This window comes from Thermobia domestica, chromosome 11 (genome assembly GCF_964235325.1).
Source record: "Thermobia domestica chromosome 11, izTheDome1.hap1.1, whole genome shotgun sequence".
NCBI classification, from domain to species: domain Eukaryota; kingdom Metazoa; phylum Arthropoda; class Insecta; order Zygentoma; family Lepismatidae; genus Thermobia; species Thermobia domestica.
In genome coordinates, this window is record NC_137464.1 from 12,331,359 (window position 1) to 12,349,995 (window position 18,637).

General features: G+C 34.6%; 1 protein-coding gene across 13 annotated transcripts in view; it reads right to left on the bottom strand.

The window, feature by feature from the left end:
* LOC145663891 (uncharacterized) overlaps window positions 1-16,113 on the bottom strand; it is a 65,199-nt gene extending 49,086 nt beyond the window's left edge. For 4 of the 13 annotated variants that reach the window (XM_081730050.1, XM_081730051.1, XM_081730049.1 and 1 more), the window contains exon 1: window positions 9,488-15,399. In XM_081730050.1, coding sequence (XP_081586176.1) covers window positions 9,685-10,632 — 948 coding nt within the window. In that variant the 5' untranslated portion in view covers window positions 10,633-15,399 and the 3' untranslated portion in view covers window positions 9,488-9,684. The other 9 variants (XR_014127291.1, XR_014127290.1, XR_014127286.1 and 6 more) reach the window with 6 other exon arrangements.
* Between the last annotated feature and the right edge of the window lie 2,524 nt (window positions 16,114-18,637).

An 18,637-nucleotide genomic window follows, 5' to 3' on the forward strand; every position in this document is an offset into this window, starting at 1 on the left:
TCCATCATGGTATCTCTAAGATACTTTTCGACATTTTTGTAAAATGATGTTGCTATATTGCTTTATCATATCTAGATTCTCAAACATGATTCTTCGACATATTTCATTAGTACATGTAGAGATCGTTATCACTCAAAGAATTGGCGATCCATCCCTTCTACTTATGTATTTACATAGAAATTTCTTTTTTTAATCGGGCGTTCATTACTTATAATGTCCCTGTCATTCATCAAACAACGTGCAACTATGCATACATAGGCAGTATCATCGCTACTACAATCTCATTTCAATAAACAAAAAAATGAGTAGCATCATATATTACTTTACGTTAACCTATGCGTCATCCGCATAATACATTTACTTTGAAAGCACTACTATTAATGGAAATAATATATTTACAAATGTTAAGCGTGAACGAAAAGAAAAGAAAAAAATCTACATCTACTCGACAGGGTTCAACTATTGAAACGCCTTTTAAGAATTATTATCACTATCATTCTAACTTATTATCTTTGTCCACAACTTATTAAACTTATAGAGAGATGGATACGCAAATAAACAAGAAAACTCTACTTAAGAGTTGCAAGTTGAAAAACAAACATTCTAACGCTATTGGTTTCCGATGAGGCAAATATATAGCAAATATATATGTAGGCACGAACATTTAATTCTACATGGTAATCACGGTACGTCTGAGGTAAATATCTACCTAAATCGAAAAATAAACAAACATAGCACGAAATAGTATTCTATAAACAGTGATATCGAACTCTAGAAGTATGTCTAAAGTAAAGTTCTCCTGCATCGGCACAGATCGATTATTCGCACTCATTTGGGGCACGTTACCTACAAATTTAACTATATGGTGCAACGCAATGTGATGACACGTACAAAAGAAAATTTTTGTTTTTAAATTACTAATACATTTAGAGATACTATAAAAGGGTATATGACAAAATAATATAGACACGTTCAAAGTACAATTTTACCGACATTATACGTATTGAATATGCACACGACGAAATATGGCAAACACGTATACCAAATACATTACAAATTAATATCAAAGGGACACACAACAAAATATAGGAAAGCACGCTCAAATTACAAATGGAAATTTATCTAACCTACACGCATATATTACAAATACGACTAAAGACACTTTAATATATTAGAGCACTCTCAAAGAAATTTCATCTTAATGTTTACCACTGACATACATTATGAAGCAATATTGAAGCAAATGACATGAATTACGAGAGACTTAAATTCTCAGACACGGAATATTCGTATGTGCGTTCATAGTAAAGGTTCCCAACAAAATAGTATATATCACATTGCAATATAAAAAAAAAGACACGTATTAAATTTAGAAACACGGGTAAAAGAGAATCTCCTAACCTAACCTACATAAATACTAAAGATCACACTTGCAAATTAGACCTAACCTAACCTACAGCAAATATTTCACAAAATAAGGCATCATCACGATACATACTTCAAGGTACGCACAAAGTAAAGTATTACCCTAATATCAACATACACATTTTTCAAATTTGCGTCGAGACATACATAAGATTTAGTAATTCAATTATACATGCTTATAGTATGAGTGGATGGTGACGATTGACAAGTTCAGAGACGCGTAACGCCCTCTAATTTAGTTACCCATCCTGATTCTTAAAGATGCCATTTGTCGAACTGCTATATTGTTTATAGGAAAAATAAGAAAAGATGTTACCCGGTTATCCGCAGGTTTCACAGAATAGTTCTCAGGTTGAACTGGGTGATCAAACTTCGCAAAGTAGGTTTCATCTACTTGCTTTCTTAAAATCGAGAGATGACTCCTTCGGTACACCGGCTACACACTCCACAAACGTAGAATATCTTTCCGGTACACCGCCGCAATCAACTTCAATAAATTACATCTCCCACTCCATTACTGCATATGTCTAAAAATGGCGGAGATGACATTCGATGGCTTGTAGCCGAAAGAGGTTTCACTAAATTTTGACTTTTGTTAGACTCCTCCGTATCTATTTCTTCCAAATAACATTTCAGGTTAGTCTAAATCACGATTTTGACTAGGTTACAGGCCGAATTACATTTTTTTAGTTACAGAATTTCTAAAATTTTGGAGGAGCTAACAAGCCATCATTCTTCCACACTGAAATCTATCAATTCACTGCGTCATCTTACACTCGTAGCCAGGCCTCGATAAACGCGGTTTCTACAGTTATATCTTTGACTATAATTAACACAATTTTACCATAAATACATATCGATACAAGAACCTAACCGTAAGAATCATGAATCTCTATATCTATTTTTAATATGTGACTTACCGAAAATCCTATTGGATAAATTATAAAGAGGAGGTTACTTCCTCCAGGCACTTATTTACCTTTCGTCATGACAACAGAAGAATTATTATCACTGCCGAGCCGCCATGTTTGAACTGTTAGCTTCACATACAGCGATTCGAACGCCCTCTTGCGGCAATAGCCAGAGGGATCGCCATATCAGCAGTAATATAATGTAACAAATGAACGTCAAGGTAATTAACAAATGAATGAAACATAACAACACACTACATCAGATATTCGGTAAACTTTTAAGCTAAAATTTAGTAGTATTTAGTTATACTTATATTAATTGTTCTAAGAAATGCCGTATAGACTGTAGAGAAATTGTTACATGATTTGAAGTGAACCGGTACTTTACTGAGTTGGAGGAAAACAATAGAATTTTCGGATGAAATTTTCAGATGCGTTTACGTGCGTATTTCATGTTAAAAATCGAATACATTTATACTTCTGTACCATTTCTTGTACTAACAATAATGAAAACAAATTAACAATAACAAAACTGGGCACAGTAATATTATGCGGGAACCAACTTCGACTTCAACCGGTACACATAACAATACGGATCCAATGTAAACAAACCGGTAATCGGTCTGTTAAATTTTTCCCGCCGGCTTTGCAAAAAAAAATTTTTTAAACTACTTAGAATATTAACAATTTCTTTTTTTATGACTGTTTAAAGTCTTTTCATAATTCTTCTCTCTTCTCCGGAGAGCAATTGAACAATTTTACATTCAATAAATTTTGAGTTGGCACTTCTCTGCCCTCCAAATCTTTTAAAGAAACAGAGTTGTGATGCACTCGAGTCACAACAAAAGGCCCCGTGAATACAGGCATGTATTTGTGTGTGACCTTCTTAAATGCATCCGATTGAAAATGGGTTTTAACCATAACCAAATCCATTTCCTTAATTTCAATCACATTATTTTGTATCATCATCTAAATCATTGCGACCTTTAATGTATTCTCTGATTTCCAATTCAGAAATCTCACCGTAATCTCTACATTGTTCGTGAGAAGTAAGAATTTGGTACCGGATTTGTCGGTTCCGCAGTCACCGAAGGGTACGGTGGACGTAAAGCGGAAGTGACCGTAGTCACAACAGGTAATCTTTGGGGAAACGAAGAAGTTACCATAGTAACCGAAGGACCTGGCATCATAACCGGTTTCATATTACTAAAGTTATACATGCCCGGTACCGTATATGGTACTGGTACTGGTACACCCCCATACATCGGAACCGGCTGAATACCGTTCATGGGTCTGAAGTTATTATTTCTATTCTTGTCCCATCCTTGTTTTTGGTTTCTATTTCTTTTCCAGTTATTACGGTATGATCTCCCGTTAAAATTTTGAGGTTTATTTCCGAATTGAAAATTAGAGTTATTTTCTCTTCCCCCACCTTCATTGCAAATCGGCTCGGTCTGTACCGCATTGTCGGTTCGATTAGAGCTATTAGGTAAAAAGAATGTTTTTCTAACCTGTGGTTTCCTAGGTTGAAATTTTTGATTGCCCTGATTTCCTAACGAGGGAGTTGGACTACACTCTAACTCAGCTATTCTTAACATCAGATCCTGCACTGTGCTAACTGAGCCTAGTTTCAAAATCTTTGCTTCTTCCTCAGGAAGGCAGTCCAGGATCAGATCCTTTAGCTCTTGATCCGAAGGTGAAGTTACAATTGAATTGTATTTTTCCACAATATACCTTACAAAACCCAACAAGGAAGCATGTTTTGACTTGTCATACCGTAACGAGTAGATGTGGCGCTTTTGTGCCCTCTCTAGTCGCTCTGATATGTATTGAAGCTTGAAAAGTCGAACGAAGTCAGAGAAAGACTTGATTTGAGAAGCAACGCTGCGATACCAAATTTTAGCTGACTTTTCCAGAACTCGTCCCACTATATATACACGATCTCTATCCGTGAGTACGTACATACTCATCGTTTGTAAAAGATCATCTAGGAAAATTTGTGCTACCCCTTGCGTTAGTTGACCGTCAAATTTTGGAAAGTGATGAATTTCTTTGAGATACGTGCCAGCCCCCCTTTTATAAGAAGGACTAGTCTCCCAAGGCTTCATCTTTTGAGTTAGCTCCAAACTCATTGGATTATCCTGATCGTTAATGACCAAATCTCTATGACCACACTGATTTTCATTAATCCCCGTACGAACCGATTTCTTTGTCCTTTTCACCCTTTTCAGACGATTAGCTCTGCGAGATTCTTTGCGGCATTTTTCAGAATCCGACGGAGATGAAGAATAATTCATGTCATTCTCGGTGTCATTCGCTAAAATGTCATCCAGTTTGAATATCGGAGTTTTCGGAAGTGCCTTATCATCTTGAACCGATCTACAACTTTCAAAAGGAGTTTCAGTTAAATTTAGATTACCACGGTTCTCGATCAAATTTTTCAAGGTTTCGGCATTTCGTTCACATCGCTCACGACTGTGACGATACGCATCAATTACATCTTTTTCCATTAATTGGACCATATTTGCTGTCTTTTCATTAGCTTCCCGAAGTTGTCTATGTTCCTCAACTTGCCTCTCTTTTACATTTTGGAATTCACTATTTAATCTTACATTTACTTTACTAATGTCACATTTCAAAATTTCCATATCTTTAGCCAAAGTCTCAACCTTACAATCGACAATTTCGGCAGTTTCTTTACAAATTTTACTTGTATTTTCTAAGTCCGACCTAACCTTGGTAATTTCAACATTTAAATTATCTACTTCTTTACTACAAAATTCTCTGACATTTTTTATAGTTTGACCTAAATTTTGGTTACTCTCGTCCAGTTCAGTTCTTAACTGTGAAACCTCACGTTTCAGATCACGTTTAACAGCTGATAAATCCTCCTGTACCGAGGAAAGGGATTCTTTAATCGTAACAATATCTGCTTTTAAGTCATTCGTGTTAGCGTCCATTTTATCATTTAACCTATTTATGTCAGATTTTAAATCATTGTTACCAGCGTCCATTTTACCGCTCATAACTGACATTTCAGTTCTCAAGTCCTTAATGATCCCAATTAAAGTTTTAAGTAATGGTCCCCCACCAATTTCGATTTCGGGTACACCTTTCTTTTTCGGATTTCGCACCATAGGTGGTTCAGTTTCTGTATCTAACGCACTATCCAATTTACAGTCGAAACAAACCCATTTATTGTTCGTAGTACGTAGCACTTCCTGTTCCTCATCAGGAATATTTAAACAACGGATATGGAACCATAGATCACATGTTTCACAGCGTATGGATACACTGTCACTAGTATTGTACTTATTTTCACAACATTTAAAGTGTTCGGTAGAACCATCTACACTAAGACTTTCGTCACTCATTTTTGCATTAATTGGGTCACGCGTCTAACAACCTGTCATCGTCACATCCACTCATTACTTTATCCACTCATTACTTTACATGCTTATCTCAGTTTGGCACACAAAACAATAATTATAAAAATATATTAAGACATATCTTAACACAAATTATCAACTAAACAAATATCCTAAAGCTGAGGTCGCCAATTATAACAAATCGTTTTCATCCATTGTGTTTTAACGCTAAAGTAAATACCATCTTAGGGTATTGGAAAAAAAAATCAAGGTTATATTAGACTTAATGTTCAGGTTGCATTAGCTTTAGCAAAAGAGAAGGAAGACACAACGATAAAGTTATTATTCATCATCAGAAGTTTCCAGATTCTTGTTTTGTGGCCAACCAAGAATAAGAATCAACATTGTTCAGCTTAATTAGTATATTACAAAAAAAATTTAGTAATTAGAAATGTATAAGTTCGAGTTTATAGATTGTATTTGAAATCATAAAGTTAAATTTTCCGTGATTAGTTTATTCGTGCCATTTGTTGACATTTACATTATGACAGATTAAGAAAAAAAATTTAAACATTTGCCTCCATCATGGTATCTCTAAGATACTTTTCGACATTTTTGTAAAATGATGTTGCTATATTGCTTTATCATATCTAGATTCTCAAACATGATTCTTCGACATATTTCATTAGTACATGTAGAGATCGTTATCACTCAAAGAATTGGCGATCCATCCCTTCTACTTATGTATTTACATAGAAATTTCTTTTTTTAATCGGGCGTTCATTACTTATAATGTCCCTGTCATTCATCAAACAACGTGCAACTATGCATACATAGGCAGTATCATCGCTACTACAATCTCATTTCAATAAACAAAAAAATGAGTAGCATCATATATTACTTTACGTTAACCTATGCGTCATCCGCATAATACATTTACTTTGAAAGCACTACTATTAATGGAAATAATATATTTACAAATGTTAAGCGTGAACGAAAAGAAAAGAAAAAAATCTACATCTACTCGACAGGGTTCAACTATTGAAACGCCTTTTAAGAATTATTATCACTATCATTCTAACTTATTATCTTTGTCCACAACTTATTAAACTTATAGAGAGATGGATACGCAAATAAACAAGAAAACTCTACTTAAGAGTTGCAAGTTGAAAAACAAACATTCTAACGCTATTGGTTTCCGATGAGGCAAATATATAGCAAATATATATGTAGGCACGAACATTTAATTCTACATGGTAATCACGGTACGTCTGAGGTAAATATCTACCTAAATCGAAAAATAAACAAACATAGCACGAAATAGTATTCTATAAACAGTGATATCGAACTCTAGAAGTATGTCTAAAGTAAAGTTCTCCTGCATCGGCACAGATCGATTATTCGCACTCATTTGGGGCACGTTACCTACAAATTTAACTATATGGTGCAACGCAATGTGATGACACGTACAAAAGAAAATTTTTGTTTTTAAATTACTAATACATTTAGAGATACTATAAAAGGGTATATGACAAAATAATATAGACACGTTCAAAGTACAATTTTACCGACATTATACGTATTGAATATGCACACGACGAAATATGGCAAACACGTATACCAAATACATTACAAATTAATATCAAAGGGACACACAACAAAATATAGGAAAGCACGCTCAAATTACAAATGGAAATTTATCTAACCTACACGCATATATTACAAATACGACTAAAGACACTTTAATATATTAGAGCACTCTCAAAGAAATTTCATCTTAATGTTTACCACTGACATACATTATGAAGCAATATTGAAGCAAATGAAATGAATTACGAGAGACTTAAATTCTCAGACACGGAATATTCGTATGTGCGTTCATAGTAAAGGTTCCCAACAAAATAGTATATATCACATTGCAATATAAAAAAAGACACGTATTAAATTTAGAAACACGGGTAAAAGAGAATCTCCTAACCTAACCTACATAGATACTAAAGATCACACTTGCAAATTAGACCTAACCTAACCTACAGCAAATATTTCACAAAATAAGGCATCATCACGATACATACTTCAAGGTACGCACAAAGTAAAGTATTACCCTAATATCAACATACACATTTTTCAAATTTGCGTCGAGACATACATAAGATTTAGTAATTCAATTATACATGCTTATAGTATGAGTGGATGGTGACGATTGACAAGTTCAGAGACGCGTAACGCCCTCTAATTTAGTTACCCATCCTGATTCTTAAAGATGCCATTTGTCGAACTGCTATATTGTTTATAGGAAAAATAAGAAAAGATGTTACCCGGTTATCCGCAGGTTTCACAGAATAGTTCTCAGGTTGAACTGGGTGATCAAACTTCGCAAAGTAGGTTTCATCTACTTGCTTTCTTAAAATCGAGAGATGACTCCTTCGGTACACCGGCTACACACTCCACAAACGTAGAATATCTTTCCGGTACACCGCCGCAATCAACTTCAATAAATTACATCTCCCACTCCATTACTGCATATGTCTAAAAATGGCGGAGATGACATTCGATGGCTTGTAGCCGAAAGAGGTTTCACTAAATTTTGACTTTTGTTAGACTCCTCCGTATCTATTTCTTCCAAATAACATTTCAGGTTAGTCTAAATCACGATTTTGACTAGGTTACAGGCCGAATTACATTTTTTTAGTTACAGAATTTCTAAAATTTTGGAGGAGCTAACAAGCCATCATTCTTCCACACTGAAATCTATCAATTCACTGCGTCATCTTACACTCGTAGCCAGGCCTCGATAAACGCGGTTTCTACAGTTATATCTTTGACTATAATTAACACAATTTTACCATAAATACATATCGATACAAGAACCTAACCGTAAGAATCATGAATCTCTATATCTATTTTTAATATGTGACTTACCGAAAATCCTATTGGATAAATTATAAAGAGGAGGTTACTTCCTCCAGGCACTTATTTACCTTTCGTCATGACAACAGAAGAATTATTATCACTGCCGAGCCGCCATGTTTGAACTGTTAGCTTCACATACAGCGATTCGAACGCCCTCTTGCGGCAATAGCCAGAGGGATCGCCATATCAGCAGTAATATAATGTAACAAATGAACGTCAAGGTAATTAACAAATGAATGAAATATAACAACACACTACATCAGATATTCGGTAAACTTTTAAGCTAAAATTTAGTAGTATTTAGTTTTACTTATATTAATTGTTCTAAGAAATGCCGTATAGACTGTAGAGAAATTGTTACATGATTTGAAGTGAACCGGTACTTTACTGAGTTGGAGGAAAACAATAGAATTTTCGGATGAAATTTTCAGATGCGTTTAAGTGCGTATTTCATGTTAAAAATCGAATACATTTATACTTCTGTGCCATTTCTTGTACTAACAATAATGAAAACAAATTAACAATAACAAAACTGGGCACAGTAATATTATGCGGGAACCAACTTCGACTTCAACCGGTACACATAACAATACGGATCCAATGTAAACAAACCGGTAATCGGTCTGTTACAAAGAAAGGTGAACCTAATAATAGTCCAGCCTTCATGTCTTTAACTACAAATACTGGCACATTGAAAAGAATATTTTGAATATTTAATATCTTTTTCTGTAAATGCATTTAAATGTACCCTGGGCACAGGTTTGAGCTTAGCCGAACGGAAAGAATTTTGAAGTTTCTGCCAAATATTACAATTTAGAAAATTCAGCTCCGCTCCTGTGTCCAGGGTACATTTTATTTGTATTTCCTTACCTTACGATTTAAAGAAGGTGAAGAAAATATCTCAAAATCTTGATTAGATATATTTCCTTCTTCTTCCTTCAAAACAAAGTATTTTAACAATTTTAAGGAAGGTTATCCAAACTCATTTCGCTTTGGAGCAATTTCATTTTTAATTTCTTAGTTTTGGTTCGGGTAGAGAAGTTCAGTTGAGCAGCCATCGTCTCCCCTTAATGACGACTGCTCAATATGTTTTCCGAAATAATAGCAGAATTACTAATAAATGGAGAAACATTATTGTTATTAACTGGTCCCGCCGCAACTGAGGAATATGGCGGATTTAATGAAGATGTGAAGGTTGTTACTATAGGTATAATCGGGGAAAATTGAGACGTCATCATCGGACCAGAAGGACATTGACCAATTGTCGGTTTGAAATTATCCAAACTATACATTCCCGGTACTGCATAAGATGCTGGTACGATTCCATACATCATCGGGAATGGTGGCATAGGTCTATTTACACTTCTCTTTTTCCAAGTGGATTTTAGATCTTTATTTCTCTTCCAATTTAGCCGATAATGGTTTCCATTGAATTTCTTTGGTTTCTTATTACCAAAATTATTTTCTTTACCCAAACCTTCTCTTCTTATCGGTTCCGTTTGTACCGCATTATCTATTCTATTAGAATGAGTTTGCGAAATGAACGTTTTTCTAATTTGGGGTTTTCGGTTTTGGAATTTTGCACCCCCATAATTATCTGGACCAGGATTCGGACTACATTCTAATTCCGCGATTCTTAAAATAAGATCCTGTACCGTACTCACCGAACCTAATTTCAAAATTTTAGATTCTTTCCCAGGAAGACAATCTAAGATTAAATCTTTTAACTCCTGATCAGATGGAGAAGTTACAATGGAATTATATTTTTCCACGACATGACGGACAAACCCGAGAAGAGAGAAATGTTTAGTTTTGTCATATCGCAACGAATAGAGGTGACGTTTCTGCGCCTTCTTCATCCGTTCCGATATGGATTGCATCCTAAATAGTTTTACAAAATCAGGAAAAGTTTTTATTTGTGACACAATACTCCTATACCATATTTTGGCTGACTTTTCCAAGCAACGCGCTATTATGTACGAACGGTCCCTGTCAGTAAGAACGTACATGTTCATCGTTCGTAACAGATCGTCTAAAATATTGGAGCTACTCTCTGGGTCAACTGTCCATCAAATTTTGGAAAGTGATGCAGTTCCTTCAAATAGGTTCCTGCACCCCTTTTAGACGAAGGACTGTTATCCCAGTGCTTAATTTCGCGATTTAATTTGGACGTTTCAATGTTTTCATTATCATTGGCAACAACATCCACTGGCTTACATTGCTCAGTACATGATTCGCACCGCGATCCTTTCCCTTTAGTTCGCTTCCTAACTCGCTTATATTTGTTAAAAGATTCATTTCCGATTTCTTCCGAATCAGATAACGAGGATAAGCCGGTTGTGTTTATAATCTCCTCAAATTGGATTTCGTCAAATTTCGGAAGTGGAGTTTCCCTACCATCCTGACAAAGTCTGTGTGTATCAGCTGAATTTTCTTTTATATTTTGGTTATACTCTCGCGAACGACCCAAACTCTCACTAGAATAATTTTCACGAGAAGAATTGGCATTCTTAGGTTGTCTGTCCTTCAAATGGGTTTCAAGTAATTTTCTCAAATTTTCAGTGTTCCGTTCGCATCGTTCACGATTTTGTCGATATGCATCGATAACATCTCCTTCTAGTACCTTTATCATGTTAACGGTTTGTTCATTTAAGTCACAAGATTTTCAACTTCTCGCTCTTTCACACATTTTAATTCAGTTTCAAATTTTGAAGTAATCTTTCCAACTTCACTTTTTAACATCCCCAACCCCTAACTTATAGTCTATATTCTCGGAAATTTCTGTGAAATTTCTAGTTACATTATCCAAATCTACCCTAACCTTATTCATCTTCTGATTTACATTATGTATTTCTGTCATGCAATTTCCACGGACCTTTTCTACAGTTTCGCCTAATTTCTTTTTAGTTTCCTCGATTTCAGTTCTCAATTCAGATTCTTCGGTTGTTAGTTCCTCATTGACAGACGCAAAAGATTCTTTTAGAGATACAATTTCACTACTCATTTTATTCATTTCAGATTTCAAATCATTTTTGTTGATAGTCATTTCATTAATGTGTTCTGTTCGCACAATCGAAACCTAAGATTTTAGTTCCTTAGGATTGTCGTAAACTTTCTTGCTCCACTTCTGAAATATTCAAGCAATTTATATGGTACCATTTATCACAACTCTCACAATAAATAGACAAAGTGTCTTCAGCACTATACGTACCATTACAAGAACTATACTGTTCAGGTTCATGACTCATAGCTATTTCACTCATTTCACATTTACATTAATTGAGTCACGCATCTCTCAGCTTCACTCTAAGTATTTCCGCGAATCATTATAAAATCTCATCTTAGTCTTCCAAAACTTTTAGAACAAAGAAACGGGATTTTTTGAAAGCTAAAATTAAGGAACATGAAGATAATAGTAAAAATAAAAATATTCGGGACATGTATAAGGGGATCAGCGAATTTAAGAAAGGCTATCAGCCTCGTGCTTATATTTTAAAGAAATCTGACGGAACAGTTCTCACTGATACGGATAGCCTCTTAAATAGATGGAAAGATTTCTTTGACGATTTGCTGAACACGCAGCCAAAAACTAATGTGCGTGGAGAAAAGGAGATACACACCGCAGAACCGTATATTCAGGAACCCAATCGAATAGAAGTGGAAGCCGCTATAAAGAAATTAAAGAAACACAAATCTCCGGGTGTAGATGAAATTCCGGCTGAGTTAATTTTAGCTGGAGGCGAAATATTGTGGAACAAGATACACAAACTCATTCTCCTTATATGGAACAAGGAAGAATTGCCACAAGAGTGGAAAGAGTCAGTCATTATTCCAATTCACAAGAAAGGCGACAAAACTGACTGTAATAATTATCGAGGCATTTCTCTTCTGTCAACATCCTATAAAATCCTTTCAAATATTCTGTTAGCAAGATTGACCCCATATGCAGATGAAATTATTGGAGATTATCAGTGCGGATTTAGACGAAATCGATCAACTATCGACCAAATATTTACCATTCGCCAAATACTCGAAAAGAAGTGGGAATACAATACCCCGGTACATCAACTATTTATTGATTTTAGAAAGGCTTACGACTCGGTTAGGAGAGAAACATTATACAACGTTCTTACAGAACTTGGAATACCGAGAAAGCTAATTAGATTAATTAAGATATGTTTAAGTGAATCCCAAAGTAAAGTCCGGGTAGGAAATTTTTTCTCCACGAGCTTCCACGTCGAAAATGGCCTGAAACAAGGAGATGCGTTGTCGCCATTATTATTTAACTTTGTGCTGGAATACGCCATAAGGAAAATCAAAGATAGCAACCAGGGCCTAGAGTTGAACGGCATTCACCAGGTTATGGCATATGCTGATGATGTAAATTTAATAGGGGATGATAGGAGAACAATAGAAATGCAGAGATCTTATTAAACGCTTGCAGGGACATGGGTTTAGAAGTAAATGCAGAGAAAACTAAATACATGGAAGTGCGTCGGGACCGGAATACAGCAAATTATGGATGCGTTAAAATATTAAATAATACTTTTGATAAAGTGGACAGTTTCAAATATCTAGGATCAATATTAACAGAGGAAAATCATATTCACGGAGAAATTAAATGTAGACTAAAAGCAGGGAATTTGTGTTACTATTCGGTTCAAAATCTCTTGTCGTCGCGAATTCTGTCGAGAAATTTGAAGCTTAATATACAAATCAATAATAATGCCTGTGGTTCTTTATGGTTGCGAAACATGGTCGCTTACTCTGAGGGAAGAACATAGACTGAAAGTATTTGAGAAAGGATCCTGAGAAGAATATTCGGACTCAAGAGGAACGAGAATGGGGAATGGCGGAAGCTTCATAACGAGGAACTACATAGTTTATACGGTTTACCCAACATTGTTAGGGTCGTCAAGTCTAGGAGGCTTAGGTGGGCAGGTCATGTAGCTAGAATGGAAGAAAGTAGAAACGCTTTCAAAGTCTTGACTGGTAGACCCATAGGAAAACGACCATTAGAAAGACCTAGGGGCAGATGGGAGGATAATATTAAGATGGATCTCGCAGAGATAGGAATACAAAGTAGAAACTGGATGCAATTAGCTAAGGATAGAAGTCAGTGGAGAGCTTTTGTGAACGCGGCACTGAACCTCCGGATTCCATAGGCCATAGAGTGAGTGAGTGAGTGAGTCTGACATACTATAGCTAACATTTAAATCAATTATCCTGAGGCTGAAGTGTCGCCAATTTTATAACAGGTACTGTGAATTTAAAAAAATCATGGATGTCAATTTTATTACTACTTACTTTCCAGTAAAACAGGGGAAGACTAAATATTCAGTATCCTGGCTAATTTAAGCCAATTTTATAACAGATCTTTTCCAGGAATGAGGAAAATCTCGAAAACAAATCAAATCCCTGGATCGTATGGCCAATTTTATGACGTTCTTATTGTGCGCAGTTACATCGTTTCCATGGAAATGGCTTTTGGCTTGGATTTTTAAAAAAATACGCAACGGAATTTAACAACTAATCTCAGATTCTTGCTAAAGCAGTAGACCAACAATGAGACTTTAATCAGTGTTCCATCTAACACACGTTCGTCACTAATTTACCATATATATATATATATATATATATATATATATATATATATATATCTGCAGTTAAATTCTAGTAGGACTTTCTCAACTCAAATCATAAATTCAACTTGTAATTATTATTTTTGTTTCAGATTCAGAATCAAATTACAATTCAGAATTGTTAAAAAACAAAAAATATCGATGCTTTTCCAGATAAATTTGTTCCAAATGCCTTGACTTTGCAATATTTCAAATTTTACATTTTATCATTCCATAGTTTCTTGTCAACATATTATTATGATTATAGAAATTATTTATATTAATAAATTTTAGTATATCTCATTTGACTTGGCTAATTATTTCCAACATGTATTTCAGATGTGTATCTCAGTAGCTGCCCGATACAAAGAAAAAACAAACAAAATAGATGACACGTACACATTTTAAGTAGCCTTCTTCGGAAGGTCAACCAGAGTTAAGAAATACGAAAGAAATAGGAAAGGCAAGAAATATAAATATTTTCAATTGTTCCGTGCAATACAACATAATCACTTCTGTCACAGCTTACTTATGTCCCAAGTACATACTACGCTATCATTTCATTTAAAATGTAAATTTTTATATCTGTAGCATGTCATAAATTTTGACTTACATATTTAGTCATGGGACTACACTCACTATACTACTTACTACTAATAATAATGAAGATGAAATGAACTTTTATACAGGTGATATCGTTAAAAAAGTTTACGATATGTGACAGAGTTAGCGCTTTCCTGATTATAACCTAAACGTAATATATTTATTTCATGGATCAAATAGTGAAAACAAAATATTCTTTCTGTACATTACTTATGAAGAGTGACAAGTTGACCTGACCTAACTTTCAAGTTTAAATTATGTACCGGAAGCATTTTCTGAGACTAATTCTACAGTTGTACCGAAATAAATATATTCGAATCAAAGTGCTTAATTCTGTATATTAAATTTCTGTACTAGCGTTAGCGGATACCTTATGGTGAAGCTATAAGATGCGTGACGCAACTCAAAGGTTTATGCACACATATTAGTCATGATATTCTTACTTGCTGACAAAATTTTAAACAGTTAATATTGATCGAAGGATTGAAGTTCGCACAAGTGGTACCGTAAATCAAGTCGTCACCAGTCTAAATGGTTCGAGGAAAATAATAAGGAAACTTGTTACCTTCTTGTTATGAGCTATTTACATCATCTGAACTCCTCTGGTCATCGCCGCCATGCCGTGGATGGAAATCCGTGATCCAGACGAATTAAGATGTTGCATCCAACTAATAAATCATCCGCCCCAAACTCTGTTTCGAAGCATAGATGATTCTTTCTTTCTGTGACGCTCTACCGAGACAGGTTAAAATTTAAATTTTGATGTTAGAGCCTCCAATTTATATCCAAACAGTACAGGTTCTGCCAGAAAACATCATTTTTGCACCCTTCCATCGAAAAATCAGCAATTTAAGCTGCATAGTTTTTAAAGTTTCGGAGGCTTTATATGCGTCACATTTGTTTGCAACCTACTTATGGAAGAGACTGCGTCATTCAATACTTGACAACTACACACCCCAGACTAAACACGATATCCCTTACTGCAAACTGAGAATTTTTAGCGTAATTACTTTCTTTAATTTTAAAACCTAACGAATTATTAATAAATATGAAATATTTAACTATCTTAATAGTTCCCCAAACTAAGAACGAAATATTTTTATATCTCACTGACTTTTGTCATTCCTTTCAAAACAGATTACCCAATCACCAGCACACACCTATTCGTATCCTAAACTCTGAAATCGCCATATTGACCCTTGCAACTTACCATTGGCCCTTGCAACTCAACATGCAACAACTGAAGAACGAAACTCGGCGATAAAGTAGTTGTTACAGCATACTTCAGTGTGTAATCTACTTACATATATATGTTGGTAATTATACATGTATAAAAATTATGGGTGAGTTTAAATAAATAATAGGGTTTATGCAAAAGTTATCATTATAATATTAATACGAATAAGTAATAGGGTTTATGCAGAAATTCAGAAGAATTTGATATAGGTTTAGAATCACATTTGTAACTAATTTTGATTTAAGCGTATCCTTACTTTAAATTATGGTGCGGTGCAGATATAGAATAAACCTCATAATTTAGAGATTTTTCTTATATTATTAATAAAGTATCATAATTGAACATTAGAACAACTTTTACGGGGTGCTTAATTTGAAAAGCATTTTCAAAGAAAGCTGTGTCGTTAAAGTGAAATTTTTGGGATGTTTTTTAACGGTGGAACAGGTCCTGGGACCGGACGACACCTGTCTGATTTTAAGAGAAATAAAAATGAGAATTTTAGCTTTTTTTGGAGAGAGAGAGTGTGGGTAGTTGAGAGATGAGGAAGAGAAGGGAAGAAATCTGATGTTATAGTACCTGTAGCTTTATTTTATTTTATTTTATTTATTTTTTGCTGGGCTTTTTGTTATTCTCCTGTTATTCGTCCGGTGTTTTGTATGTCGAAAACCGAATTATAGTCTGTTCGGTTTGTTTCCTAAGTTACTTTCGGAGTGCCCAATTGACCGCTGTGCACTCCCCGGACCGACTCTCGACAGTCTTTTGATAACTTTGCGACTGAGTCCTAAGATGACTCCGAAGACCGACTCTTGACAGGCTCTGGAGACTAACTTTGATAACCGACTCCAAAGACTTCGTGTGACTCCTTGTTCCCGGGTTGGAGGGAGTATTTAAAGACAAAGATTTTTTGGTAATCCTGCTGACTCCAGGCACGTGTAGATGAGATGTTTTCGTTTTAACAGGTACTCATGACGTTAGAGATGGACAGGTAGTTGGGAAAGGAGCTCTCTTAGCTTTATTACATAAAATACATATTGACATAATACATTATATAACATAAACAAACACATTTACGATTTAGCTACGAAAACACAAAATTACGGAAGAAAAACGTTGACTAAATTTTCGGACATAAATGAATTTTCATTAACTAAAACTTCTGAATGACTAGCGTACTTCGACACATAAGAAATAGTTTTATGTAATTAGGAAGAAAAAAAGGGAAGTCTCACAACACCGAAGATAAGTCTTAAAGAATATCATGTTTCTTATACAAACAATAAATGATTTTGTGGGAGATTAGCGAAAGTCAATAAATAATGAATATTAGTTTCTTTACACAACATTCACGAACACGTCAAATTAACAAGTAATAAAAATGAATGGTACGATTTTACAAAATGGGAACCATTGAAACAAACAACGGAAAAATAATGATAACAATAACAATAATATATACGTTACCGGTAAACGGTACGTTACAAAATAAATATCGACCGTACCCTGAAGCACAGGTGCAGTTACAAATTTTTAACACCTACCGATATGTGAAATGGATGGATGGATGTTTCAGACCTAAAAGTAGCGGGTTACTTGCGTTACTTTCGAAGTAGGATAACAGTTACATTTCTGGGGTAAGTAACACGTTACATTTTAAGGGGGAGTAAAATAACTTGTAACGCGTTACATTTTTACAAGTAACTTACCCAAAACTACAGAAATCTTATTTAGTGTGAAAAACCTTCTTGTTTACTGAAAAGAGTACCGCGTTGCGGAAGCACTGCAACTACCAGAGTATTTAATTCTGGGATATGGGAAAGAAAACTTAACATTCGCTCCAATTGCCGCGCTGTAGAAATTTGGACGTTGTATGCTTGCTGCAAAGCAATATAAATTTGAGACTCTGTGACGGATTGTTTTTCGCTTTTTAAAATGGATTAACGGAACGAAGTTATAGAAATAAAAATAATTTATTTAAAATATTTATGGGAGTATTAAAAAGTATTTTTTCTGTTCTTTACTACTGCTGCTAATAATACTTTTTTATTGTAACCCCTTGGTCGTTGCGCAACGCCGCAACACTTACATTAGTCGCCACTGCAAAAGAGGCGATTTTATGTATTTTGACAACAGATAAGTACAGATTATTAGATAAAACGTAAAATGGGCCTATCTTAGGAAGCCCGATCTTCTATGTGATGTAGACATAAAATTGAATAGTCCTAAACATGAATCATTGACCGATTTCATCTTAATTTAATCTTTTAAATATTTTCTCCTTTCACCTTGTCTCTCATTCCTCAGATTCTTTAAAATATATATTTCAATTATATTCATTTTTTTCTAATTTTGTTTATTTCTAATGTATAGTTTTAATCTCAAAATATTTTATCTCTAGAAGTTTATTTATTTTATTTTTTTAAACAAATATTACAATTCCAAAATATGTGATCCGGTGTGTTAATCTCTCCACAGTTTCATTTATCATATCTATGATATGCATTTTCTTTAGTGGTAGGACATAGGAACTCAAATATGTGAATATAATCAACTTACCTCCTC